General features: G+C 55.6%; 9 protein-coding genes across 9 annotated transcripts; 4 read left to right on the forward strand and 5 right to left on the reverse strand.

The window, feature by feature from the left end:
• Window positions 1-108: 108 nt before the first annotated feature.
• Window positions 109-2,328, reverse strand: CkaCkLH20_12461 (fatty acid activator; the record flags this gene model as incomplete). The annotated part of the gene is made up of 3 exons (XM_038895174.1): window positions 109-201; window positions 261-1,396; window positions 1,455-2,328. The coding sequence occupies 3 exons, from the start codon at window positions 2,326-2,328 to the stop codon at window positions 109-111; spliced, it is 2,103 nt and encodes a 700-aa protein (XP_038739563.1).
• Window positions 2,329-4,671: 2,343 nt separating this feature from the next.
• On the forward strand, window positions 4,672-5,465 carry CkaCkLH20_12462 (5-formyltetrahydrofolate cyclo-ligase; the record flags this gene model as incomplete). The annotated part of the gene is made up of 2 exons (XM_038895175.1): window positions 4,672-4,765; window positions 4,819-5,465. The coding sequence occupies 2 exons, from the start codon at window positions 4,672-4,674 to the stop codon at window positions 5,463-5,465; spliced, it is 741 nt and encodes a 246-aa protein (XP_038739564.1).
• A 110-nt stretch (window positions 5,466-5,575) lies between these two features.
• CkaCkLH20_12463 (LSM domain-containing protein) lies at window positions 5,576-6,050 on the reverse strand (the record flags this gene model as incomplete). Its single annotated transcript, XM_038895176.1, has 4 exons — window positions 5,576-5,631; window positions 5,689-5,782; window positions 5,849-5,915; window positions 5,977-6,050. The coding sequence occupies 4 exons, from the start codon at window positions 6,048-6,050 to the stop codon at window positions 5,576-5,578; spliced, it is 291 nt and encodes a 96-aa protein (XP_038739565.1).
• A 1,035-nt stretch (window positions 6,051-7,085) lies between these two features.
• On the forward strand, window positions 7,086-10,327 carry CkaCkLH20_12464 (karyopherin; the record flags this gene model as incomplete). The annotated part of the gene is made up of 6 exons (XM_038895177.1): window positions 7,086-7,214; window positions 7,278-7,367; window positions 7,425-7,706; window positions 7,807-7,897; window positions 7,952-9,235; window positions 9,288-10,327. The coding sequence occupies 6 exons, from the start codon at window positions 7,086-7,088 to the stop codon at window positions 10,325-10,327; spliced, it is 2,916 nt and encodes a 971-aa protein (XP_038739566.1).
• A 2,150-nt stretch (window positions 10,328-12,477) lies between these two features.
• CkaCkLH20_12465 (uncharacterized protein) lies at window positions 12,478-13,929 on the forward strand (the record flags this gene model as incomplete). The annotated part of the gene is made up of 1 exon (XM_038895178.1): window positions 12,478-13,929. The coding sequence occupies one exon, from the start codon at window positions 12,478-12,480 to the stop codon at window positions 13,927-13,929; it is 1,452 nt and encodes a 483-aa protein (XP_038739567.1).
• A 327-nt stretch (window positions 13,930-14,256) lies between these two features.
• Window positions 14,257-15,144, reverse strand: CkaCkLH20_12466 (putative D-glycerate 3-kinase; the record flags this gene model as incomplete). The annotated part of the gene is made up of 1 exon (XM_038895179.1): window positions 14,257-15,144. The coding sequence occupies one exon, from the start codon at window positions 15,142-15,144 to the stop codon at window positions 14,257-14,259; it is 888 nt and encodes a 295-aa protein (XP_038739568.1).
• A 1,229-nt stretch (window positions 15,145-16,373) lies between these two features.
• CkaCkLH20_12467 (uncharacterized protein) lies at window positions 16,374-19,543 on the forward strand (the record flags this gene model as incomplete). The annotated part of the gene is made up of 8 exons (XM_038895180.1): window positions 16,374-16,532; window positions 16,604-16,940; window positions 17,004-17,093; window positions 17,157-17,544; window positions 17,594-18,002; window positions 18,057-18,479; window positions 18,584-19,194; window positions 19,255-19,543. The coding sequence occupies 8 exons, from the start codon at window positions 16,374-16,376 to the stop codon at window positions 19,541-19,543; spliced, it is 2,706 nt and encodes a 901-aa protein (XP_038739569.1).
• Window positions 19,544-19,919: 376 nt separating this feature from the next.
• CkaCkLH20_12468 (uncharacterized protein) lies at window positions 19,920-21,953 on the reverse strand (the record flags this gene model as incomplete). Its single annotated transcript, XM_038895181.1, has 1 exon — window positions 19,920-21,953. The coding sequence occupies one exon, from the start codon at window positions 21,951-21,953 to the stop codon at window positions 19,920-19,922; it is 2,034 nt and encodes a 677-aa protein (XP_038739570.1).
• A 1,142-nt stretch (window positions 21,954-23,095) lies between these two features.
• On the reverse strand, window positions 23,096-24,216 carry CkaCkLH20_12469 (uncharacterized protein; the record flags this gene model as incomplete). Its single annotated transcript, XM_038895182.1, has 6 exons — window positions 23,096-23,128; window positions 23,183-23,291; window positions 23,372-23,427; window positions 23,476-23,612; window positions 23,668-23,840; window positions 23,909-24,216. 6 exons carry the CDS (start codon window positions 24,214-24,216, stop codon window positions 23,096-23,098), a joined length of 816 nt encoding a protein of 271 aa, XP_038739571.1.
• Window positions 24,217-24,945: the final 729 nt, after the last annotated feature.

The raw sequence follows: 24,945 nt of genomic DNA on the forward strand, positions 1-24,945 counted from the left end.
ATATCAAGCGTCCCGTAGCCCAACCCAACCCGATCCGCGAAACTAGAACAATTACAAGGTTCAGAACATGGCCCGAAAATGGAAAGAAAGAGCCTAACACTTGTCGCCTTAATCGGAAGATCCGTACGCCTTGGCAACCTCGGTCTTGTACTTCTCCAGAATCTTCTTGCGCTGGAGCTTCTGGGCGGCGGTGACCAAGTCCTGCGAGATGTCAGCCATTCTGGTCTATCCGAACGATGACATGCATGGCGGAAACTTACATTCTGAGGCGTCCACTCCTCGTCGGACAATACGACTCCCTCAATAATCTCAATGCCGGAGAGGCCACCTTGGCGGCCGGCATTCTGAAGCTCCTTGGTGACGGCGCTCTGCAACTTCTTGTCGTGGACGAGCTCTTCCAGGGTGCTGCCCTTGACGCCGATGCTCTCGGCCAGCTTCACCAAGGCAGGCTCCGCTGGGACGATGATGGCGATGGGCTTGGCCTTCTGGGCGTCGGCATACACGCAGATGTTGGCCACAACAGCGGAGGCACGGTAGATGGACTCGAGCTTCTCGAGAGCAATGTACTCGCCGTTCAGGGTCTTGACCAGGTTCTTCTTTCGGTCAATGAGCTTCAGATGGCCGTTGCTGTCGAATTCGCCAATGTCACCGGTCTTGAACCAGCCATCCTCGGTGATGGCCTCCTTTGTCTCCTTGGGGTTTTGCCAGTACTCCTCCATGACAGATGGACCGCGGATCCACACCTCGCCCTGGGGGTTGGGCTTGTTGCTGGCGAAGTAGCCGGCCTCGGCGAAGTCGACCAGCTTGACTTCAATTGACGCAGGCATGGCGCCCATGTTGTTGATGTTCCACTCCAAGGGGTTCATCAGGCAGCCCATCGCAGTGGTCTCGGTGAGACCGTAACCGATGATCATGGGCGCAATAGCCATTGAGATGAACTGCTGGGTCTCCTTGGCAATCGGGCCACCTCCATTCATGCAAAGCTTAAGGCGTCCGCCGGTCGCCTCCTTGAGCTTCTTGAAGACCACCGCGTCAAGGACGCCAGAGCCGGGGAGGCCGGCGTTCATGAGATTCGTCTTCATCGACAAGGCGTTCCAAAACAGGTTTTTAACAAGGGGGCTGCCAGCGTTGACCTTGGCAATGATTCCCTTCTTCACCGTCTCCCAGACGGCGGGAACACCAACCATCACGGAGGGCTTAAATTCTCTGATGTCGCCGGCGCAGTTTCGAACCGAGTTGTCGGACAGGGTCTTGGGATTGCCGTAACCCATGGTAGAGCCCCAGTAGAGGCAAGCGTTCTCGAAAACGAACTCGAGAATGTGAGCGAGGGGGAGGTAAGTCAAAAGACCGTCTCCGGGTCCAATATGCGGCTGGACGACGACGCTGACACCAGCGACTAGACGGACGTCAGCCAAAGACGCGACCAGAACACGGAGGCGGAGACAGGAGCTTACCAGCAGCGACAACGGCTCGGTGCTTCAGGGGAACACCCTTTGGTGTGCCGGTGGAGCCTGAGGTGTACATGATGCAGCAGAGGTCCTCGGCGGTCGGCGGCACGGGGTCAACGGCGTTTTCCTTTCCTAGTTTCTCGAGGTCCTCGAAGCTCAGGATGGTGATCTCGGGGTGCGCAGACTTGAGCTGGTCGATGTGGGCCTGCTGCACCTGGTTCTGGTTGTTCCAGATAACATAGCGAATGTCCTTCGCGTCATTGAGCACATTCACAAGAGTGGGTAGCAGGTGAGGGTCGAGGAAGACGGCCTTGGCGTTTGTCGCAACCATTGAGTACCTCAGTCCTTGCTCACCGAGGGTGTCGTAGGCGGTGACGACGGGCATTGACTGGGAGGCAGCGGCGTGCGACATGGCCAACCAGCGGGCGCTGGTGGCAGCGTAGATGTGAACGCGGTCGCCCTTGACCATGCCGAGCTTGCGCAGGCCAGAGCCGACGGCCAGAGTGAGGTTCTCGTACTCGTGGTAGGTGAGGTAGTTGTAAGTGCTCAGCTCAAAGTACGTCCACTGCTTGTCGACCTCCTTCTCCTCGCCATCCACCATCTTCTTGACCTTTTTCGTTTCGCGGTGGGTGTTGACCAGGTTGCGCCAACCCAGGCACCTGGCGTTTCCGTACTTTTCGGCACTGGACTTGACGAGCTCGTAGGTGGTGGTGATATTGCCGCCGGGGAGGGTGATGAGGTCGGGAACGGCCTGGGGAAGTCGACGGGGAACAGTCTCGCCTTCCTTGGGTGCCGCGCCGGGCGAAGGAACGGAGAAGGGGCCCTTGACCTGCATCCTGGGCAGGATGTCGTACTTGGACTTTGGTGGTGTGGAAGACATGGCTGCTGTTGTGTAGTGAAGAAAGTGCCTTGTGTCGGGATGTTCGATCAAAGCTTGGGGGAAGCTCGATCCTGCGAGGTGAAGCACGGAACCGACGGGTCGCGATGGGCGAGACTGGTTTTCACCTCAAGAATAGGTGTACCTTTGGTAGATGGGGGAGGCACAGAACGTGAGAGGGTTTGGAGAGAGAAGGCGCACAAGGAGAGAAGGGGGCAAGCCAAGGGTATTTGACCTGACAGCGAGGAGGAGGCGGAAGGCAAAGACAAAGGTAAAAGCCGTCGAAGAGAGAGAGACTCGAGGAGGAGCTTTGGGGAATTCTTGGCTCTTTCCCTTGAAGGGCGAGGGCGAGTGGATCTCCACTGAAGTGTTTGTGGCTCAAGCTCCAAGGTCTACCCAGCATGGTACCTACCTATTACCTCCCTACCTTACCTTGGTAGGTAGGTACCGGACCTAAGGTGCCTCACTAGGCAGGCGGGCTTCGAAGCATCATAGGTACCTGGATGTGGTCAACAACCTGGAAGGCGGGTACGTACTTCTGCGGGCGTTTGCTAGCGTAACGCCTCCCTTTGACTTCCATAGGCACGCAGTCAGGTACTCCGACGCGGAGGGGAACCCTACAGGCACAGACGATGCGCAACGACGCGCCTTCACAGTTTTTGGTGGTGGAGGATGGGACCTTTTCCGTGGTTGGTTCGGTTGGAGCGAATCAGAGTACGGTACGGGCAGCATGGAGTGGATTACAGACGCAAAGGTGGAGATGCAGGGTGCTGCAGGACACCGGACGGGTCCACCTGGCAGCAATCACCCACTGGCGAACAGACAGTCAACTGTGATTCTTCGTCCCTTTGTTTTCAGCCGTTGTGTTGTAGAGTCTGCGACACCTGACAGGTAGAAGACGGGAAGAGCCAACCGGGAAATATCAGACGGCCCCCCTATATGAATGCAACCCGGCGAGTCTGCTTTTCCAATACCTGCGACTCGAGATATTTCACATATAGCCTCAAAGCACGCCTCATGATTTGATTGTACCAGACGGCAAGCCGGTCTCATCTTTTCTACCTTACACATTGACGTGACATTCCTATCACCAACACGGTCCCACCCCCTCAATCGTTGTGCAGCCCCGGGAAATTTGGGCTAAAGCTCGTCGCGAAATACCAAGAACGGCCCAAACCCGATGAAGCCGTGAGCAGAGAGTCACGAAGCAAGGTCGTAGAATGCCGCGCCTTGGCAATGGGATTGGCGCCTCTCTTCCGTCTGTTCTCACTGGTCATGCGTCTAAGCCCGTCTTGGTTCATTAATCTGCCTTCGCCGCCGTGCCATGCTGTGCCATGCTGCGCCGCGCGAAGAACACAATGCAGCGTTGTCATATGTCTCCTGCTCGTCCCCTTCTTCGTCACTGTCCACCCATCAATTTCTCCAACGCATGATCTCCAAGAATCCGGGGTTGTGCCGACTTGGTTGCGAAGTGGCGCCTGCTGGCACCTTCGAATCCGGCCAGCTTGGCCCAGCAATACGTCCCGATTCGGTCTGTTGCCGGTGGAGGAGGGGCAGGTGTTCTCGGACGCCTGCTTCTAGATGCTCACGGTCTCTTGAACAGATGGAAACTGCCTGTTGTGCCGGTGAAAATTATTGGCTTTTGATGCGCGAGGCTACTTGGAGAACACCTCGTCGCGGCCTGAGACCCGCGGCCTGCCGCCAGCCATGTTGAAGGAGCACGGCGCCTTCGCCTTTTTTCTGAATGACACAGCAACTTAATCGCATGTTAAGAAACACCTTGATCGTCTCCTACTCACCGCTTCACTGCTGCAATCGTCAAAGGCCCTACAGTGATTGGCGCAGCTCTGACTTGGATCTGGTTTTTGTCAATCACCGAATTTGATTCTTCACCACGAAGCCTCGAAATTGGAGTTCATCATATCATTCAAGATGGCCTTAACGTAAGGAAAAATCAGTACCTACCAAACCGGGGTGCGAGTGCCGAAATATTTTTTTTTCTTTCTTTGCTCCTCTTCCCTTCATGTTCTAACCTTAATTATATTTTTCTCACTTCGGGTTGACCTGCATCTCCTTCATTTCCTACTGACCTACGTGAATACCTACCTTACAACGACATAATGGATATGTGCATATATACTCTCTACTTACATATGCCATGAAGTTTTGTAAGACTTATGCAGATGTGCTTCAACCGGCACCACTCATGTGAACCACAACCAGGATCCCGAGCCTTAACCGAGCCGACTCTAGACTTCTGCACGTTGTTAATCATCGCGGAGCACCCTCGAGTCGACCTGTGGAGCTGGTAGCTGGCGGCTCTACCACACGCGTCATCTACTCCTCATGGGCTCACCTCTCGTCGCTGCTAAAAAGCAGCTGCGGTCTGTCATGAAGGACAGGCTCGCCGGCATTGCGCATGAGTCCATCATGAGCCAGAGTAAGCGTGCAACGCCCCCGAATCCCAGTTCCAAGATTCTGAGCTTCGTCTAGGTCGAACTGTTTGCGAGACCCTAAAATCATTCAAACCATATTTGGAGGCCCAAAGGGTTAGCGTCTTCCTCTCTATGCCGTCTGGCGAGATCCAAACAGACGACATTGTACGTCACGCGCTTTCAGCTGGCAAGCAGGTGTACGTCCCATATCTGCACAAGTCGCCTTTTCCTCCCGGGGAGACACCGCCCAGGGTCATGGATATGGTGCGCTTACGCGACCTGCGGGACTACGAGTCGCTGCAGCCGGACAAATGGGGAATTCCCAGCATCGACCCGGCCACCGTCAACCAAAGAGACCGCGTTCTCGGCGAGCCTGGCTCGGAGTCGCCGGAGACCTGCTTCTTGGATCTCGTGTTGCTGCCGGGCGTTGCCTTCGACATCGACGGCCAGTCGGGTTCACTGCGAAGACTAGGTCACGGAAAGGGATTCTACGATCTCTTCGTTCGACGGTACGCAGCAAAGTACAACAAGCCGCCGGCAGCGGCACACCCTGTATTGCTCTATGGCTTGGCTCTCTCGGAGCAGTTTCTCTCCCAGCCCTCAGATAGCGCAGTTCCCGTGGCCCAACACGACCAACCGCTCGATGGCCTGGTCTTGGGCAGCGGAGAGGTCAAGCAGCCGGCAGACAGCTCCCGTAACAACTAGCAGTCCGCCGCCTGAGTTTCGCGGTGACAAAATCCGTGGTATCAACTTTTGTGTATCGTCCCAGAGCACATCCTGCCGTGGCGGTAATATCCTTCCCACACGTTCGTTCCTTATCCTGATAAACTCTGAATGAGAGAAACGTTGTCCCCCTTCAGCAATATTTGACCTGCCGAGTGTTAGCTTCGTCGACGGAGGCTCGGATAATGGCGCGTGAGCAACACACCCAATGAACGCCGCGACTCCTCCGGATTCGTCTTTGTAACTTGCTTCACTTCAACTGCATCGTCGATGACCAGGTTCATGAATTCGTCGAAGCCCTGCGTGTCTGCATGTCAGTATAGTGTACCAATGCGACACAGTCCCCTGAGTAAACTTGGACATACCCTGATCTTTCCCTCGATTCGGATCGACAGCTGCTCGTACAGCCAAATCTGCACAGTCGTGTGCTGCCTGCCGCAAAGTCAGCGCGCCATCACAAGTCGCAACAGACCGTATGGCATCGGGGACATACTGAAGGAGCCTGAAGATGAAGTTAATCGGAGGAAGCAGCACTCTGCGACCACCGCCGCCGCCACGTCCGGTCATGTTCGAGTATTTGGACGGAAGAGCGTGTGGTACTGGTGGGTTTCGGAGTTTCGTGAAGTTGCGCCGCGGTGTCTAAGGCTCGTTGGTCGCGTCCGCTCCGTTCGATGGGATTTGTCGTGGGGTGGTTCGTCGGTAAGGTCTTTCCAACTGTACCGCGCTGAGGCTACGCGACCCTGGCTCTATCTGCCTGGCGTAGAGGTTCTCGTCCGACGTAGAATTTCGGCGGAGCTGGCGAAATGATATTCCATTGCCTAATAAACGGGCCCCCTGGCCACACTTGGGAGTCTTTGAATGGAAATCGTCCAATGCCGTGCTGTGAATTTATGGGCCTGTTCGGGAAGTGACAACAGGGTAGAAAGTTATGGAGAGTGTCCTGAAGTACTTCCCTGGCCACGCGAACTTGGACATTCGACGAGGTACTGGGGGTACCAGTCCAGCGTTGAGAATATTCTGGTAAGCTGCCTGCCTGCCCGCGTTCAAATGGAATGAAAAGCCCCAAGTCGCTGGAACAATTGCCCCCAGTACCTACCTTGCTGAAGAGGGCATTTCCATACCCATAGGTAAGGTACCTTAGGTACCTACCCAAAAAGTGAAGGTAACCTGCCTTAGGTACCTTGTAGTGACTAAGGCACCTCGATCTTTCATCAGTCTTAGCCGGCTCAAGTTAGCCCGTCGAATGCAATCCTTGTGCTCTGGTCCGCCCGCTGTCCCGCCAGCCTGACTGACGTTTTATTTTCCTTTCGCGACCTCCCTCCGCCCTCCACCACCCCCTCCATCTTCCAATCTTGGACGTCGCCGCATTGCTTCGATAGCCTCCCAACTGCCACCCGCCCGGCTCAACGCTCCTTAACCTCAAAGAAACGACGGCGGTCATTGTTACCGGTCCCTTCGTAACGTCGTCCTTTTCGCACCACCTGCGGTTCTTCCGCGCGACGTCACATGTGGCCTTGCTGCCGACTTTCACCAATTACGCTTCTTGCCCCCGCTTCGTAGACCGACCGATTGACGCTTGCGACCCCGTGTCGACATTGAGAAATGGCTACAAACGGTATTCAGGAGGCTTTTGCGCCCAACGATGTGCTGTCGGCCATGGTTACTATGCGCGGCGGCGAGCAGGAAACCAAGAAGAAGGCGCACGCATACCTGGAACGCTTCCAGAAATCTGTCAGGCCCCTCGCGCCTCCCGCAATGTCCTTGGGCGAGCTTCCCGACTAACAGCCAACGCAGAAAGATGCTTGGGGCACCGTCATCGGCATCCTCCAGTCCGACGCAGAGCCCGAGGCCAAACTCTTTGCGGCTATCACTTTGCGCGGAAAGGTACGGTGTTGAAAAGGCGTTACTTATAGATGTCGAGCTGACAAAGCTGCTTCCCAGATCACCTACGACCTGTCAACGCAAGTATCGGAAACCGAACTGCCTGCGCTGCGGGACCAAATCCTCCTCCTTCTCAAACACTTTGCCGCTGGTCCCAAGCCTATACGAGTCCAACTCTGCGTGTGTCTTGCGACGCTGGCGGTACAGATGAAGGAATGGAAGGATGTTCTCCCCACAGTGGTCTCGTCTCTCGGCGACAGCGTCGAGAGCCACGCGGCCATTCTCGACTTCCTGCGCGTGCTGCCCGAGGAGGTAACCGAAGGCCGCAAAATCACCCTTACTGTACGTGGAACACGGAAACATCGACCGGCCTCCTACTTTCTGCGACGTGGTTTTGCTGGGCCGATATCAACAGGGATCAGAGTCTAATTGGCAATGATAGGAAGAAGAGCTTTCCCAGCGGACCAGGGAATTGCTGGGTGACAACACGGACCAGGTCGTTCAACTGCTGATCAACTACTCCCAATCATCTCGTAGGTCCCGTCTGCCCATCTGCTCCTGGACTCACGCTCACTACATTTGCACAGCCTCTGCTGCCCAAAATCCACAGCTGATGGAGTGCATCACTTCATGGCTTCGCGAAGTTCCCGTCAATACTATTGTCAAATCCCCACTCCTCGACGTCATCTTCAACGCTGTCGGCAACGAGCACGCATCTCAGGAAGCGTCGGAGTGCTTGTGCACCATTTTCAGGGAGACGAGGGATGTCGACGATAACCTCGACACTATCCAGGTCCTTCTTCCCCGGGTCATCGCGCTGCGACCTAGGATCGAAGCAGTCGTCAACGACGAAGACACGGAGGTTTACAAGTCCCTGACCAAAATCTTTGCTCTCGCCGGCGAGGCGTGGGTCGTGGCCATAGCCCGCGAGCCCCAGCACTTCCGATCGCTTGTTGATGCGGTGTTGGAATGCGCTGCGAGGGATAAAGATCGCGATGTCATCGAGCACACGTTCCAATTTTGGTACGAGCTGAAGCAATATTTGGTATTGGAGAGGTACATTCAGGCGAGGTTGGAGCTGGTGGACGTTTACTCGAAGCTCGTGGATATCCTCCTCAAGCATCTGGAATATCCCCAGTCCGAGTCGGCCAACGAAACGGACCTCTTTGACGGTGACCGAGAGCAAGAGGAGAAGTTCCGCGAGTTCCGGCACCAGATGGGCGACACACTCAAGGATGCATGTGAAGTGATGGGTGTGACAGACTGTCTCACCAAGGTCCTTGACGCCATCAAGCTTTGGATGCACAAGTACGCCAGCCAGGCCACGGCAACGTCGGTCCCTCATTGGCAGGAGCTGGAAGCCCCCCTGTTCTCCATGCGCGCGATGGGGCAGATGGTTGACAAGGAGGAAGCCATCGTCTTGCCGCAGTTGATGCCGCTACTCGTTCAGATCCCCAGTCACGAGAAGCTCCGTTTCGCCACCATCATGGTCCTTGGTCGATACACGGAATGGACCTCAGCACACCCAGAATACCTCGAGCCGCAGTTCAACTACATCGTGACCTCTTTCCAGACGGATTCGAAGGAGGTTGTCAGGGCTGCGGCCATGGCTATCAAATACTTCTGCACCGACTGCAAGCAACTCCTGAGTGGCCAAGTGCTTCAGATGCAGACATTCTACGACCAGATTCTCGACAAACTACCCGACATGAGTCAAGAGGAAATCACCGAGGGAGTTGCCAGCGTTGTTGCTGTACAACCCCCAGCCGAAATCTACAAGCTTCTCAAGCTCTACTGTGACCCCCTGGTGCAGCGCTTGATGAACAAGGCCAATGTTGCTACTGATGACAAGGGTAAATTGGCGCTTGCAGGTGAGTTTGACCAAGATATCGGCTTTGAAATCGGCTCTAACGTGATAACTAGACCACCTCCAACTCATTACCACGTTCATCCAGATAGTCGTGCCGTATGTCGGCCCTGGAGAAGAAAACCCCGCCGTCAAGTATTGGCAAGAAGTGTTCCCAGTGCTTGCCACCATCCTGGACAACTTCCTCGGCTTCGTTCCAATCTGCGAGAGAATCTGCCGCTGCTGGCGCAACATGATCATTTCCTACAGAACGGCCATGACGCCGTTGCTGCCGGAGATGGCCAACAAACTGGCCAGCGGCTTCTCCAGCTCACGCCAGGGCGCGTTCCTCTGGGTCACAGCTGCTATTCTCAGGGAGTTCTCCGAAGATCGGGAGCACGTGGATCAGGACATTACCCAGAGCATCTACGTCTTCTTCGAGGCACAGACGACGACTTTTTTGAGGGTGATGAGCGAGCTTCAGCCCAGCGAACTGCCAGACGTTATCGAGGACTTCTTCAGACTGCTGATTGACGCTCTCCTCTACTACCCACAGAGACTCATCCCTTCGGAGCTTCTGGGACCTATATTCGAGGCTGCTGTCTACGCTTTGACCCTAGAGCAACGCGACCCCCTGTCGGCGACCCTTCACTTCCTCCGCGATCTCCTTACATACGGTGGGGACAACCCTGCCACGTCAGATGTCCTCCCGCCCGATGTTGCTGCTCACATTCGCGAGGTTGTGAGCAAGTTGCTCAGTACACATGGCGAGAAACTGGTGAAGCAAGTCATGGCCGGCATGATGATCACCTTCCCTCGGGACTGTTTTGCGGACGGTAGCGGTGTCCTGCTGGCAATGTTTGAGTTGTTCCCGGCCCAAACGACTATTTGGGTTGAGCGCACTATTCAGTTACTGCCTCAAGGCACTATCACCCCGGCCGAGGCGGACCGGCTGATGATCAAGATCAAGGAGCGTCTGAGCGGCAACGACCCCAGCGCAATCCGGCAAGTAAGGGCGCTTCTTCAGGATTTTACCAACACATATCGTCGGCGGTACGTAGCCCCCCGTGAGGGCCTGGGTCAATTGGAGGCCGCACGTTTCCACTTCACGGGCTAGAGATCGTGCAAAGGGGGCGGAATGGGATTGTGTAAGCAGCAGCAATTGCGTGGCGATTTAGGAGGCAAGACGCAGCCGAATGTCTTGCTCCTGTAGGACCCGACAAGGCGCGAGAGTCTTGCGAGGGACGCTGTTTTGGGGTTCTGAACCGGGCGTCATTGCTTGGGCCAACGAGGGAGCTGTTGAAGGGATTGGCGAGCGCAGAGTAATGGGACATAGAGCGAGAAAAGGGCTGGGAGCCGGGAGGGCGTATTTTGGTCGTGACAACGGGTGCCGGAGAGTAGCCCAGCCAATGCGCCATAGAGACCCAGAAGATAGATCATGAAGCACTATCCAAAGCATATGATGAGTGCGTTTGGCGCGGAAGCTGACAGGACAATCTCCGTTGTCCCGGCTAGCAAGGACAGGCACACGACTAGATCACTTTAGGAATCCAAGAGCAAAAAATCGACCATCGTCGCTGACGAGAGCGACTCGGAACTCCCGCCTGCGTACGCATCACGTCTTTGGTCACGCGCGATTTTCGTGTATTGCCAAATGGAGGAAGGGTGAGCCATAGTGCAGAAGGTCTGGCAGGTGGGAGAGTACAAAAAGCCCGTCGATCTCGTCTGTTGTCGACCAGGGCAGCCATCTCCTTCCTGGGCGTTTTGGCTTACTGGTGAAAATGGCGACCCGAGGCTGGTTGAAAGTGGATTTGATTCCATGGGATCCCACGTCCGAAGAGCATTTCAAGCGAATGCCTGCGCAAAGAGTCGCCTGCGGATGGAGGGCGGAAGAGGTGCCGCAGTGGAGGGGAAAGCAGTTGAAGGGAATCAAGTTCCTGTACTGGATAGCAAGTTAAGCAATTGCTACTGTACTTAAGCCATTGATAGTGTCAGGTTCTCGTAGACGATAAGCCGGACCTGGACGCCGGACTGGGGCTTCCTTCGGACGGCGTTTTCTGGATCACATCTCTCTACGTTTCTTGGGCGGCGGCCTCGGCCGGTCTGCGATGGAGCAAATTGAGAACCTCGCAGTCAGCGAGCCGCTTTACGGCAGAGTTTTGGCACTGGATACCCCCGCGAAGGAGTTGCAGCTTTCGCCCGAGTTCATTAAAGCGTCTTATCCGGACCGTGGATAGGAAAGCCCCAAGGTCAGAAATTACATGACATGTTGCGCCGAGTTGCCGTGTCATGTATCGCTGACCACGTATCTCATACCAGGTGGTTAAGAGCATCCAGTAATGATATCGTCGTCAGGGCCACATCGTTTTCCATCGCGAGGAAAAGGAGTACCCTTGGACTCATCCGTCGAACGGTAGCGTCCTGCTGCCGCCGCTGGTCTTCATGAAGAAGCACATTGTGTAGAGCCACAAGAGGACATACGGAGCAAGAGAACTGCTATCGCCTGTTGTTTTGAGTCAAGCGCCCTGTCCCAACTTATACAATCATGCACGATTCACATTTGAGAAGAGAAAATGACGAGAATTATCGGTGTAGATCAAACGATGATGTCGCGGAGACTACCACTCAATGTGCCGCTGCTCGTGTGCAACTTGAATGTGACTCCCAGTTGAGTTGGCAAACTTTGAAGTGTACCTAGGTACCTAGGTATGCAGTAGGTACAGTACGGGCTAGGTAAGGTAAGGTGGGCAGGTACCTTATGGATAAAGGTAGGGTACCTGTGTGGGGCCTTAGGTGCTTTGGCAACTCAGTATTTGATTGGTGGATGGAGCTTCAGGAAGCAGGTCCCCGGAGCTTGCACTTTCCCGACGCGCTCAGAACGGGAAAAAGAAGAAAAACGAAGAGCGCGCAGCTTGCCTTCCTTTTGCGGTGCTACTTGAACTCCCGTCGACTGCATCAACAGCTTCCACCTGGGCCGAACACCACCCCGACATCCCCCCTTCTCCCAACCCGACGAACGAGCGTCGCCAGCACCAGCACACGGCATATCCACGATCGCTGAGTCTCGTGGGAGAAGCGTTGGTTGCCATGACACCTCCCTAGCTGGTCCCACCAAGTCGACGTTGATACCCGATCTCGACGCGCGACGATCCTCCACGAGCCACCGGTCATCTTTTGCTGCAATAGCGCTTGATTTGAATAGTCTGTCACAAATTTCCATCGACCAAGCCGAAAGCTCGACTGCCCGGACGCAGAAATACCGACACGATGCCTTCGAACACTAGCTCAAACAGAATGGCCCAGTACGCCATGCATTCGTCGCTTGACGCGGGCATTCGGACTGGAGATACGAACCAAGCCAGAGACCGCTTGGACGAACAGCGGCCTGCTACCCCCCCATACGGATTTCCTACGCGTCAAGCCGTGACTGAGTCGGCCAAGCTCCCGGCGCCCAAGCCGTTCGCGCCCGGTAGAGATCATTTCAACAACATCCGCCACCTCGGCCAACCCAACCCACCGCATCCCTTGCGCATGCAATCTCCTGCCAGTGTCCGCGATGCAACACCACAGAGACAACGCCTCCGTAGAACCAACTCTCAGGGCACCGACGTGACAAGCTTCTGGCCCGAGTCGCATATTGATAGTCAGTTTGGTTCGCCTACGACGCAACGGTCCGAAAGATACGACGCCGCCGTTGACGGCCGCAGTCGCTCTCCGCCAGCAGCGTTCAACTTCCCGAGCATGCAACCACTGCCTATGGGAGGAAACATGGGAAATGGCGAAAGGGTGTCATACACAATCGGCAAGAATGGGGCGATGCGCGCCTCCGGCCCCGGCGACGAGCCGGGACTGCCCATCTCAAGTCACACCTTTCCTCCGTCGCTGGAACCAGCAACTCAGGCCGACGGCTACTCTAGCGAGCCCTTCAACTCTCCACCAAAAAGACGCGTGAACCTGGCTCTACACTCGACGGCTGTGAAGAACCAATATGCCCAGCCTCTCTACAGCGATGACCAGGAAGTCTTTTCGGATCATCCGACATTTCAGATGCCGAACGACACATTGCGGGGACCCAAGAAGCAAGCGACGTTCCAGGAACCTCGCCGCACAACAGCATTTCAGGAGGACGCGGACGTCGAGGGGAGCCTTGCGAGTGACTACCAAATCAGCGAAGATGATAAAGGTACTCCTCGGGCAAGCCGTAAGAAGGCGCTTAATCGGGAGCCTGCCGTCCCGGAGACTTCTGTTCCACCCCCAGCTCGTAAGCAGCGAGACAAGACTCGAAAGCGACGCCGAGACAGCTGCGACTATGCTGATGACGAGCTCGCGGAGATGACTTACACGCAGCTGCGGGAGCAGCCCTTTGACGACGACCCGGCTCAGAAGTCCATGAAGACAATTGCTCCCTTGACGGGCGACAGCCTCCCTGCTAAGCTCGAACATTTCAAGGGCCAGCGCGAGGCCGAACAGAAACAGTTCTTTATGCAGATGACGGTCAACGATTGGGAGCGGTCGGGTGACTGGCTGCTGGAGCAATTTGGCCAAGTCGCCCAGAAGCTCAAGGATGCTCGTCAAAACAAGCGGACCATGGTCGAACAATTCGAGAACGAGATTGCAAAGAGGGAGGAAGCGGTTCGTCTTCGGACGGAAAGCATCGACAAGAAGTTGAGCCAGATCAAGCACAAGGGCGAAGACATGTTGGCTGACAAGGAGTTTTAAGGAGATTGCCTGCTTGGTCCCCGACGGGCGGACGCATCATCTTGCGGGCTTGGCAACTTCTATGCATGCTATTGTTTCCCTTGTGCCGGGGAAGGGTCCTTTTCTTGGGCGATGGTCGTTAGTGTCAAGCGGGCGTAGGCGCCAAGGATTCTACAGGCGTCGGCATTTCTGTATGATGAATGGGAACGACTTATGACTGACGGTTATCATGATTGGCGTTTTGGCGGGATGACTCCTATTGTTCCTATGGCTGCTGGGCCTATGGGCATCATTGTACTGTACGAAAACCAATGTTGTCACCAATTACAACCTTACTCCACGCGCTCATTATATGACGAAGTGCTCCTTTACCCTCCTGTCCTTGCCAACAACAAGTCTCATTTGATGAGCTGGGCTGTTCGGGAAGATGCCGCTCCTGACGTTGTCCGAGAAAAGCTCATAAGCCGGGTAATAGCCGTCCACGAATTTGACGACTTGCTCGTCGGTCATGCCCGTGCCGCGTTCCTGGCGAAGAGCGGCTTCTTGCTGCGAGCGCCAATCGTAAACGTACTGAGTATCCTCAGCATCGATGTGGATGAATACGTCCAAGAGATTGGTTATGGAATCGTAATCTCTCAATCTCTCATTCACCAAGAGCAAGTGATCCAGTTTGTGTTTGTGAAGCGTCCTGCTGGGTGCCCTCCACTTGGACTCGATCTCGGGGTCTGGCAGGGCGCGGAAACCAACACACCATCCCTCAAAAATCACCACCTCGACTTTTGGCTGGCCAGGGCCGTTGACCTCCTTCCACTGACTCTCGGGCAGGCGATCCCCCTGGCCCGAGAAGGCTGCCTTGTCATACGAGGGCACTTTGGTTGGCCTGCCGGCAATGATGCTGTCGACGAATCTTTGCGCCAGCTGCATGTCGTGAGTGCCGGGCTCGCCCCTTTGTTGCACGAGGAGGTTGTCGGGGTGGGAGCGGGCGAGGGCAGTCTGATCCTCGTGCTTGAGATAGAGGTCGTCGATGCTGAAGACAAGTGTGGTATGACCAAGCTGCGTGAGAGACTCGGCCAGGGCTTTAACGAGAGTTGTTTTCCCGACGCCCTGCACGCCGTTGAGGCCAATCATGAACGGGCGGCTCCCATCTTGCCGTATACGCTTCTCGAGCAGGCCCGTGATGAAGGGGACGCACAGAGGGCTCTTATCATCGATGATCTGAGGAGCTGTAGAAGCCATGGCAGTGGCTATTGTAGTGACAGCGTCCGGGAGCCGAGCACAAAGTTTGAAGTTGCCGATCGAGCACGGACGAGAAGGAGAGGTTTAGCGGGTGCGTGATATTCGGGAGCCGAAGCCGGGGTTGTAAGCTCGCGGGGGAGGCCGATGCGCCGAGACATTCCGGCGGGGTCTGCCGATTGCGGGGCGGCATCGCAGCTATCTGCTACCTAGGTAGCTTCAGTGTTGCACGGGCTCGGCCCCCCGCAAAGACATCCATTTAAATGGATGATAAACATGGCAAAGAAATCTGCTGCCATCCTGGATGAAATGATGGGTTCGAGAGGTAAGGTTCCCTGGGAGAAAATGTTACGAGGTCGAGGGTTTAGGAGCAGCTGACGTTACGGCAGCGTGGTGCTTTGAAGATCTGCCGCCGTTCTTCAGAGGCGGCTCCGGTATGACCACGAACTGTTCAAGATCGCTAGCCAGCCGAACGGTACGGGGTAGGGGATGAGCTGAAACTATCGTCAGCCGGAGACATGACACTCTCCCACGTGCCGTATTGTGTTCCCGAAAATGAGCAGGGTTGGTTTTGTAATCAGTTTAGGTTGGGAGATGCACGAATCGATTTCCCGGCACCTTGGTGGCTGCTCGGCACCTGGATACTCGTCGCAAGTAGCCGGAGCCGACTTTTACCCAGCTAAGGTACCTCAAGGTACGGATAGGTTGCTGTTCTGGAAATCCTCAGAAGCCCGGAGGGCTGTGGTACGTACCGCCGAGCAACCTTCCGAAGCTGTACGTGCCTTAGTGTACTCTGTACGCTCTGACTGGCCAAACGGGCGGAATCTGGGGAACATGTGACATGGGGACGGGGCGGGGAGACGTCTCGCTCCCCACATGACCTCATTAAGAGTCGCGCCAAACCCACCGGGAAAGTTGCATGTGAAGCCAGGTTCTTTCTGATTTCGGATTAGCGCAATTCTTCGGCTTCGGTCAGAGAAGCTGCCTCGGCTGTGTCTGCGGCATCCGTCACGCTGGCTTTGAGAGACTGTTGCCGGACGTCCTGGGTTAAGAAAACCACCATCCCCGTTCGCTCTCACGACACAACACTGCTGCCAACCAATCTTTCCCTCCTATCAATCCGCCGCTCTCCCCATCAACTAAACTTCCGCATCTAGAATTCAATCTGTACATCACCTAGCGACCGTTGCTTCTTACAATCGATCCAGAAAGCACCTCTCAAAGGAGACAAAATGGCTGATCAGCTGCGCTTCGACGGCCAGGTCGTTGTCGTCACGGGCGCCGGCGGCGGCTTGGGCAAGGCCTATGCCACCTTCTTTGGCTCTCGCGGTGCTAGTGTGGTCGTCAACGACCTCGGGGGCTCCTTCAAGGGCGAGGGCAACTCGACAAAGGTACGTGGTCCCGTGAACGTCGCAGGATATGGCCCTGGCTGTCAGACACTCGCTGACGTGTTTCATTGCAGGCAGCCGACGTCGTCGTCAACGAGATCAAGGCTGCCGGCGGCAAGGCCGTCGCAAACTACGACTCGGTCGAGAACGGCGATAAGATTATCGAGACGGCGATCCAGAACTTCGGCCGCATCGATGTGCTGATCAACAATGCCGGCATCCTGAGGGACATCAGCTTCAAGAACATGAAGGACGAGGATTGGGACTTGATTTACAAGGTCCACGTCAAGGGCTCCTACAAGTGCGCACGCGCAGCATGGCCTCATTTCAGGAAACAAAAGTACGGCCGTGTCATCAACACCGCCTCAGCCGCGGGTCTCTTTGGCAGTTTCGGCCAGTGCAACTACTCGGGTAATTATACGTCGCTGTAGTGTCCAATTGGCTCGTGACGCAGCGCGCTAACGTGCTGCATAGCTGCCAAACTCGCCATGGTTGGATTCACGGAGACATTGGCCAAGGAGGGTGCCAAGTACAACATTTTGTCCAATGTCATTGCACCAATCGGTAAGCGCAACGTGTGGCAAGCGGAGCGAGTAACGGAACTGTGTTCGCTAACCGCCTCGACAGCCGCCAGCAGAATGACGCAAACCGTCATGCCGCCCGACGTCCTCGAGAACCTGAAGCCCGACTGGGTTGTGCCCCTGGTCGCCGTGCTGGTACATAAGGACAACACCGACGAGAATGGCTCCATTTTCGAGGTCGGAGGCGGTCACGTCGCTAAGCTTCGCTGGGAACGGTCCAGCGGCCTACTACTCAAGGCCGACGACAGCTACACTCCCGGCGCGGTTCTCAAAAAGTGGGATCAGGCCATTGACTTCTCCAATCCTCAGTATCCCTCCGGCCCCAATGATTTCTTGACTCTTCTGGAGGACTCCATGAAGATGGGCCCCAATGACCAGGGCGAGAAGCTCGACTTCACCGGCCGTGTTGCTCTCGTCACTGGTGGAGGCGCTGGGTGAGTTCGCTCCAAGTGCCACCACGATTGGTAAACTAACAGTTCCCAGTATCGGCCGGGCCTACAGTCTGGCGTTTGCCAAGCACGGTGCTTCCATTGTCGTGAACGATCTAGCTAACCCTGATGACGTCGTGAACGAGATCAAGAAGCTCGGCGGAAAGGCCGTTGGTGTAAAGGCATCGGCTGAGGATGGCGACGCGGTCGTCAAGGCCGCTATCGATGCTTTTGGCCGCATCGACATCGTCATCAACAATGCGGGCATCCTCCGCGACAAGGCGTTCAACAACATAGATGACAGCCTCTGGGACCCCGTCCTGAACGTGCACCTCCGCGGCACTTACAAGGTTACCAAGGCCGCCTGGCCCTACTTCCTCAAGCAAAAGTACGGCCGGGTGATTAACACCACGTCCACGTCTGGCATCTACGGTAACTTTGGCCAGGCCAATTACGCCGCCGCGGTATGTTCTTCAGCCTGACTGCCGCCTCCCAGACAGCAACTGACCAAGCTTCAGAAATGCGGTATCCTCGGTTTCTCCCGTGCTTTGGCGCTTGAGGGCTATAAGTACAACATCTACGTGAACACCATTGCACCCAACGCTGGCACGGCCATGACACGAACTATTATGCCCGAGGAGATGGTCCAGGCCTTCAAGCCTGACTACATCGCCCCCGTCGTCCTTGCCCTCTGCAGTGACAAGGTCCCCAAGAACCCAACCGGTGGCTTGTACGAAGTCGGTAGCGGTTGGGTTGGCCAGACCCGCTGGCAACGAAGCGGCGGTCACGGCTTCCCTGTCGACGTGCAGTTGACCCCCGAAGAGGTCCTGAAGCACTGGGACTCTATTCGCAACTTCGACGACGGTCGTGCCGACCATCCTGAGAAGACACAGGACGGCATCCAGAAGGTTATGGCAAACATGGAAAACAAGCGCAACAAGGTATGAGTCTGCATCTCCTGACACTACCGGCAAAGTTTTGTATAGTAGCGATAGTTCTGAAAGGAAAAGAAAAAAACAATTATTGATCAACCGTGCTGTAGCAGGAGGAAGCATCCGGCGGTGACTCGCAGTACCTTGATGCCATCAAGACAGCGATGAAGGCCGAGCCCAAGGGCACCGACTTCAAGTACGAGGAGCGCGATGTGATGCTTTACAATTTGGGTGTCGGCGCCAAACGCGACCAGCTCAAGTACGTCTTCGAAGGTGCCGACGACTTCCAAGTCATCCCTACTTTTGGCGTCATTCCTCCGTTCGGCACCGAGATGCCTTACAACTTCGACGACATCGTTCCCAACTTCTCGCCCATGATGCTGTTGCACGGAGAGCAGTATCTCGAGATCAAGAAGTACCCCATTCCCACGGCGGCGAAGCTTGTGTCGTACGGAAAACTGCTCGAGGTTGTCGACAAGGGCAACGCTGCGATAGTCAAGAACGGCATCACAACGGTCCACGCCGAGACCAAGGAGCCCGTCTTCTACAACGAGATGACTGTATTCCTGCGGGGTTGCGGCGGCTTTGGCGGCCAAAAGAAGCCCGCCGATCGCGGTCCCAGCACCGCCGCCAACAAGCCCCCTTCCAGGCACCCTGACGTCGTGATCGAGGAGAAGACGACCGAGGAGCAAGCAGCTCTGTACCGTCTGAGCGGTGACTACAAGTCAGTTTTCCCCGTGCCATGCAATCCATGTTATTTTTAGTGCTAACGAATTGGACACAGCCCTCTTCACGTTGATCCAGCCTTCGCCAAGATGGGAGGTTTCAAGGCCCCGATTCTCCACGGCCTTTGCTTCTTCGGCATTGCCGGCAAGGCCGTCTATGAGCGCTTCGGACCCATCAAGAATATCAAGGTGCGCTTCGCCGGCACCGTCATCCCCGGACAGACTCTGGTGACGGAGATGTGGAAGGATGGAAACAAGGTCATCTTCCAGACGAAGGTCAAGGAGACGGGCAAGCTGGCTATTGGCGGTGCCGCGGCGGAGTTGGCCTCCGACAAGAGCAAGATGTAGCGACTTCGCGCTCGCAAGTTACCCGGCGTTCTTGCTTCGAAGGAATGAGTGCTGGAATATTGTACAAATAATGGTGTTTCGCGTTTCGTTATCAGTACGGGCCTGTCGGAACAGGAAATTTGATGGAATTTGATGAAATTGACTTATTTATTCATTACAAAAAAGTACTTGCTAGACCCTATGCATGTCTGACCTCCAACACACCATTCGGCTGGCTATCCCGTAGTGATGGGCGGGCCCGCCTCAATCATGACGCCCGAGTATGCTCCTGTATTGCCAAAATCAGCCCCAACCAACTCCCGAGTCGCGTATCTTCTACAGTCGTCGGACAAATGCCGAATTCTCTAAACGACACCAGGAATAACCGAATAAGCGCTCAGACGAACACCACTTCGACGACGAAATCGCATAATTCGGGTAGGGTCGGCCAACGCCCGTTCTTGATGCAGCTTTCGACCGACGAGACCCCGTTTCTGGCGAAACCCGTCTCTAAGAAGGCCTTCTCCGCACCGCTCAATTCCCGCTTCTCCGTCTCCCGCCATTTGGCCTCGGCCTCCTCCTTGGCCTGCCTCAGCACCAGGTCCGTGTCCTCGCTCTCCCAAAGATTGCATTTGGTACACTCGGTGCACGGCCGCGGGTCGCCGTCCGGCCTGAAATGGTCGCAGAAATGCCGGTACCCTTCGCCCTCCCCGTTCGCGCCGCCGATGTCTTTGCGGCATACGTAACACATCTTGTACCCGCAAGGACACGTCAACTTGTTGCAGCCCGAGTTCTTGACGAAGGACGTGTGGCATCGCGGGCATACGCGTTTGATGGCCATGCTCATGGCCTGCTCAACTTGCGTACGCAGCGCGACCAGGGAGGACTCGTTGCATACGTGGATGTCGGTCCAAGACTTGGAGCAGCACAGACACGATGCTTTCTTGCAATCTGGGTTCTGGCAGGTGAACTTGAGACCACGACGACGTCGTCGATGACGACCAAGAGCCATTTTCCATTGCATCATGAGGTGATCACCGATTGTCTGCTTTGTGCTGAGCAAAAGACACAAGCACGATGATAGAAGCACCACGGGGAGGAGGAAGGGCACCGTGACAATGCAAACAATGATGAGTAGTAGGCTGAGAATGCTGTCGAGTCTGACGCGTAGTTGGGTTTCGTGGGCGGGTAGATAGATGTCGTCTACTTCGGCATATTCGCAGAACGGACAACGGATCAGCGGGAGGTTGGCGGCCAGCAGACTGTTCTCTGCCAAGCGTTGATCGAGCTTGTGGAGGATCTCGGCGCCTTTTCTCTCCTCCAACATGGCGCGGTGCAGGTGATCGTGAGGGATATGGCCGGGACATCCATCCCCTTCGACTGCCAGGCACTTGAGGGTGCCGGAGTCCGTGTCGATGCTGCTATGCCACCCTTGACCAAAAACGGCTTCCGTGACGGAATGCTGGACGCAGCGGAAGCACAGCATGTGGCCGTCGGCGTTGCAGGTTGTGAACTCTTCGAAGGTGGATTCAGTGAAGCAGCAAGCGCACTCGTACAGCGCGTCAGCCTCCTCGGCCTGTTCGTTGTTCAGCAAGATGGCCAAACCTCGGTCCTTGTCCTCCTGGGTTTGCCTAGCCCGCTCTTTCAGAGGTTGAATCAGGTCGCGGTACAGTTCACAGTCCAGCTCGGTGTTGCCTGTAGCCTTCAGAGTCGGAACAATGGCGCCTTGGCCAGTCGACTTCCAAACCACCAGGGGATGATTTTCAGCCTCGCCCGTAGCGACGGGTTTACGGCGAAGGAAGAGCGAAGATATGGTGAAGCGCCATGACTTGGAGGAAAGGGATACGAGCGTCTTCCGGGCATCGAGGTAGGAGTAATTGGATTCTGCTAGAACTGCGTTGATGGTAGATCGCGATAGGCCCTTGAATTCGTGCCATGCCAACGCCTGAACGGCCTGCTTGTACTCGGAACTTCGGAAGGTCTCGACGCGAGGGATGAGGGGTTGGTAGTGGTCTCCCGTCACTGGTTCCCGTGGCGTGGGTTCCGTCAGTTGATTATCGGCGACTCTCCAGCGGCCCTTTACCCAAGCGACGCGGTTTTTCAGGAGAGCGTCGGCGACAACGGCGAGTCTGGACTCCTCGTCGAAGTTGGTCAGCATCTCGCGGAAAACCTGGATCTGGACATCGGGAAATATGGCGGCGAGAGCCTCGAGACTATTGTTTAGCTCGCGTAAATCGGGGCAGTCGGCAGGTAGACTGCGTAAGTGCGTCTCATCGTAAATGTATCCATGATGGCGGGTTATGGAATCGGGGGTCTGCGCCGGAGAAGCCTCAGGGGTGTTGTCGGTAGGCGCAGATGAGGAGGAAGATGGCTTGGGGCGAGAGGATTGTAGTTTATCGGTAGAGGGGCCGAGGAAGGTCGTGAAGCCCATGTCGAACACTCATGGCCGTGGAAGGCCTTGCATGGCGTGGAAGCGACGATTCGGGGGTGGTCGAATCGAGACTGCGTGGGTGCTGCAGCGGTGGTGTCGGGACGGATGGCTGCGATGCAGCGCGACCGAGAACGATAGATAGGTCTACCGTAGCATGGAGCTGAAGAGGCGACCGGGTGATGTGTAATTTCTAGACCCTTAAACGGGTGAGCGCAGACGATATTGAATAAGAGGAGGACGCAGAAGAACCTGTAGTCTTCTGGGCGGCGATCTTGCTTAGCGACGATGTTTTTCGTATCAGCAGATTGATTGCCTGTAGGGATCAATCAGTTGAGTGTGCAGACAGAGTATCCGCATGTCAAGTATCCATCCGTACGAAGGAAGTGCACGGGCAGTAGAGGGCCGGCCTGCCAGCGGGTAAGGTAACGTAAGGTAAATCGAAATACTGGTGGGGTGTTCACAGCTCGCCAGCCGGTATCGGTTGGCTGAGTCGGGGCCGACTGTAACCGCGCTTGAGTTGCTCACGAGAGTAGACAATAACACGACAGATCAGGCAAATGGACTGAGCTGCGGAAACTATTGGGTTGCGATGAGGCCAATATTCTCTGTATATGAGATTGTAATTTCTATTGCCTCTGTGTGACGCAAAGTATAACAAATGGTCAGCGGACTTCGTAGCCTGCGCATCCCGAAAGGACCGCCAGGTTTACACGCCAAATTAGTACAAAAACTCACCTTTGTGGATTTTGATTTGAGAGTCAAATAAAGGCTCGGACTAATCATGTGAGCCCAGGCAATTAGTTCGAGCTCATGCCAAGGGTACATGATTAGGGGGCCTTGATTCCAATCAGCTTAGCAACGAGATGAATCGAAGCATCGACGGAGCATCAGAGAAGTCTGAGACATGATTGAAGCAAAGCAATGTTGAATGCCACTTTCCGCATCAAGATTTGGCGGTTCAGGGCGTCGTCTACTTTCGTTATTAAATACAACGCTTGTTTGGTCTAAAGGTCTACCTCCCAGCAACTAGCCATGAAGCATCCCGGCTCCTCAAAAGCATCTCCAGACGCATTTTGGTACTCGATTTTCGGCACAACCAAGCCCACACTCTTTGCAACCCACAACCGACATCACGCTGTTACTCAAGACTTGCGGTGGAGGAGGCCAGCAGCACCCTTCATTAACTCGTTAGTCGACTCGTCTCGGAACAACGGCATTCGTCAACCTACCTGGTGCTGGGGGAAAATGAGGGTGTCGGCCACAACGACGTTCTCCCGGCGTGTGGTCGTGAAGACGATGACTTCGGCGATGTCGTCGGGCGTCAGAGGCTCGCAGCCACTACAACCAAACACATGTCAGTGCATCGGACTCAAAAGTACTCCCAAACATTCTTCCAACTCAGTGAGGGATTCACTTACGCGTAAACGGCGTCGGCCTTGGACTTATCGCCGTAGAATCGGACAACGGAGAACTCCTGCGCGAAGTGTTAGAGAACGGCTATCAGCTCAGGATATGAACGTACAGTCTCGACTTGACCAGGATCGATTCCGATGACGCGAATGCGTGTGTCAATGAGCTCCTTCCTCAAGCTGTCCGTGAAGCTGCGCACGGCAGCCTTGGTCGCACAGTAGATGGAGCCACCAGGGTACGGCTCACGGCCTAGAGGTGGTTAGTTGCTGGGCTCCACCGTTTGCCGTGAATTACGTAGACTCACCGGCAATAGAGCCAATGTTGATAATGTCACCGGCACCGCCGTCGGGTCTTGACTTGAAGATGGGGAGGATAGCTTGCGTAACGTTGATGAGACCGGTGACATTGGTCGCGAACATGACATTGATGTCAGCCTCGGCAATCTCGGGGGCCTTTGCGACACCCTTGACGAGACCTCTGTAAGCTCGGCGTCAGTCTCTTCTGCCGGTATATTCTTCCTCGGGCGGGTGGGGATGAGTACGTACGCGTTGTTCACGAGGATGCTGATGTCCTTAAACTCCTCGGGCAGATTGGGCACGAGCTGGCGAACCTCATCCGCGTTGCTGACGTCGAGCTTCACAGGGTGGACCTTGACGCCATTACCGACCTCCTTGTTGATCTCGGCAGCAATCTCCTTGAGACTGTCAATGCGACGGGCTGTGAGAATGAGCTTCAGGTTGTTAGGCGCCGTGCGGGCGTATTCAAACGCCGTGCTCTTTCCAATGCCGCTGGAGGCGCCGGTGATGAGAATCGTCTTGCCCTCAAGGCGCTTGGCGGCAGCGGTGGCAGACATGATGGTTCTGATGTGATTCTGATTCAAAGTGTTGTTGAAGGGAGTTGATGGACGGGGCTGTCGCCGATGAGATAAGAGTGAAGAACAGAATGACCGGACTGTACGGTTCATATGTAATTGAAGACCGCAGAAAAGGAGGGGAAAGATCGCACAGCTCAAGGGTGAGGCGGGAGGGCTCTTGGTTATATGTTGATTCGAAAACTCAGGGGCAAAGCAGAGTGTAAGCTCAATGGACAAATGACTCTCAACACACGTTTCCGACAGCACAGAGACGGATAAGGCGAGGGGAAGGAGAGTGGACGGCACGGCGCACGGAATGGGCCACCCCCACAATGCGGGGTTTCAACCACCCGATAACCGGCGGAGGAGCGCGATTGCATCATTTCTTGCCCGAGAGGTGTGCTTGTTTTTCTAAAAGCCCCTGGTGGTAGAAGCTCGTGGAGGAGATAAGAACCCTCCCATCGGCGATAGTGATCGGGCGCGGTTCAATCAGGGTTTCGGGGGCTCTTTTGGGGCTCTTTCGGGATTCCTGTGGCTTGTTCGGGGCTGATGCGCCGATGGGGGTCGACTGCAAACTCCGACGTGGGCGCTGCGGCCTTTTCTTCCCCCGCATTGCAACCCCGGATGTCCATCCGACTGAGTGCTCCGTGTGGTACGCCCCCGGCAACTTGACTTCGGGTACTGCGCGGGTATTAGGCGGATAGAAATCCGGTAGGCAGAGGGGCACTT

Source organism: Colletotrichum karsti, assembly GCF_011947395.1.
Source record: "Colletotrichum karsti strain CkLH20 chromosome Unknown Scaffold59, whole genome shotgun sequence".
Lineage (NCBI taxonomy): Eukaryota > Fungi > Ascomycota > Sordariomycetes > Glomerellales > Glomerellaceae > Colletotrichum > Colletotrichum karsti.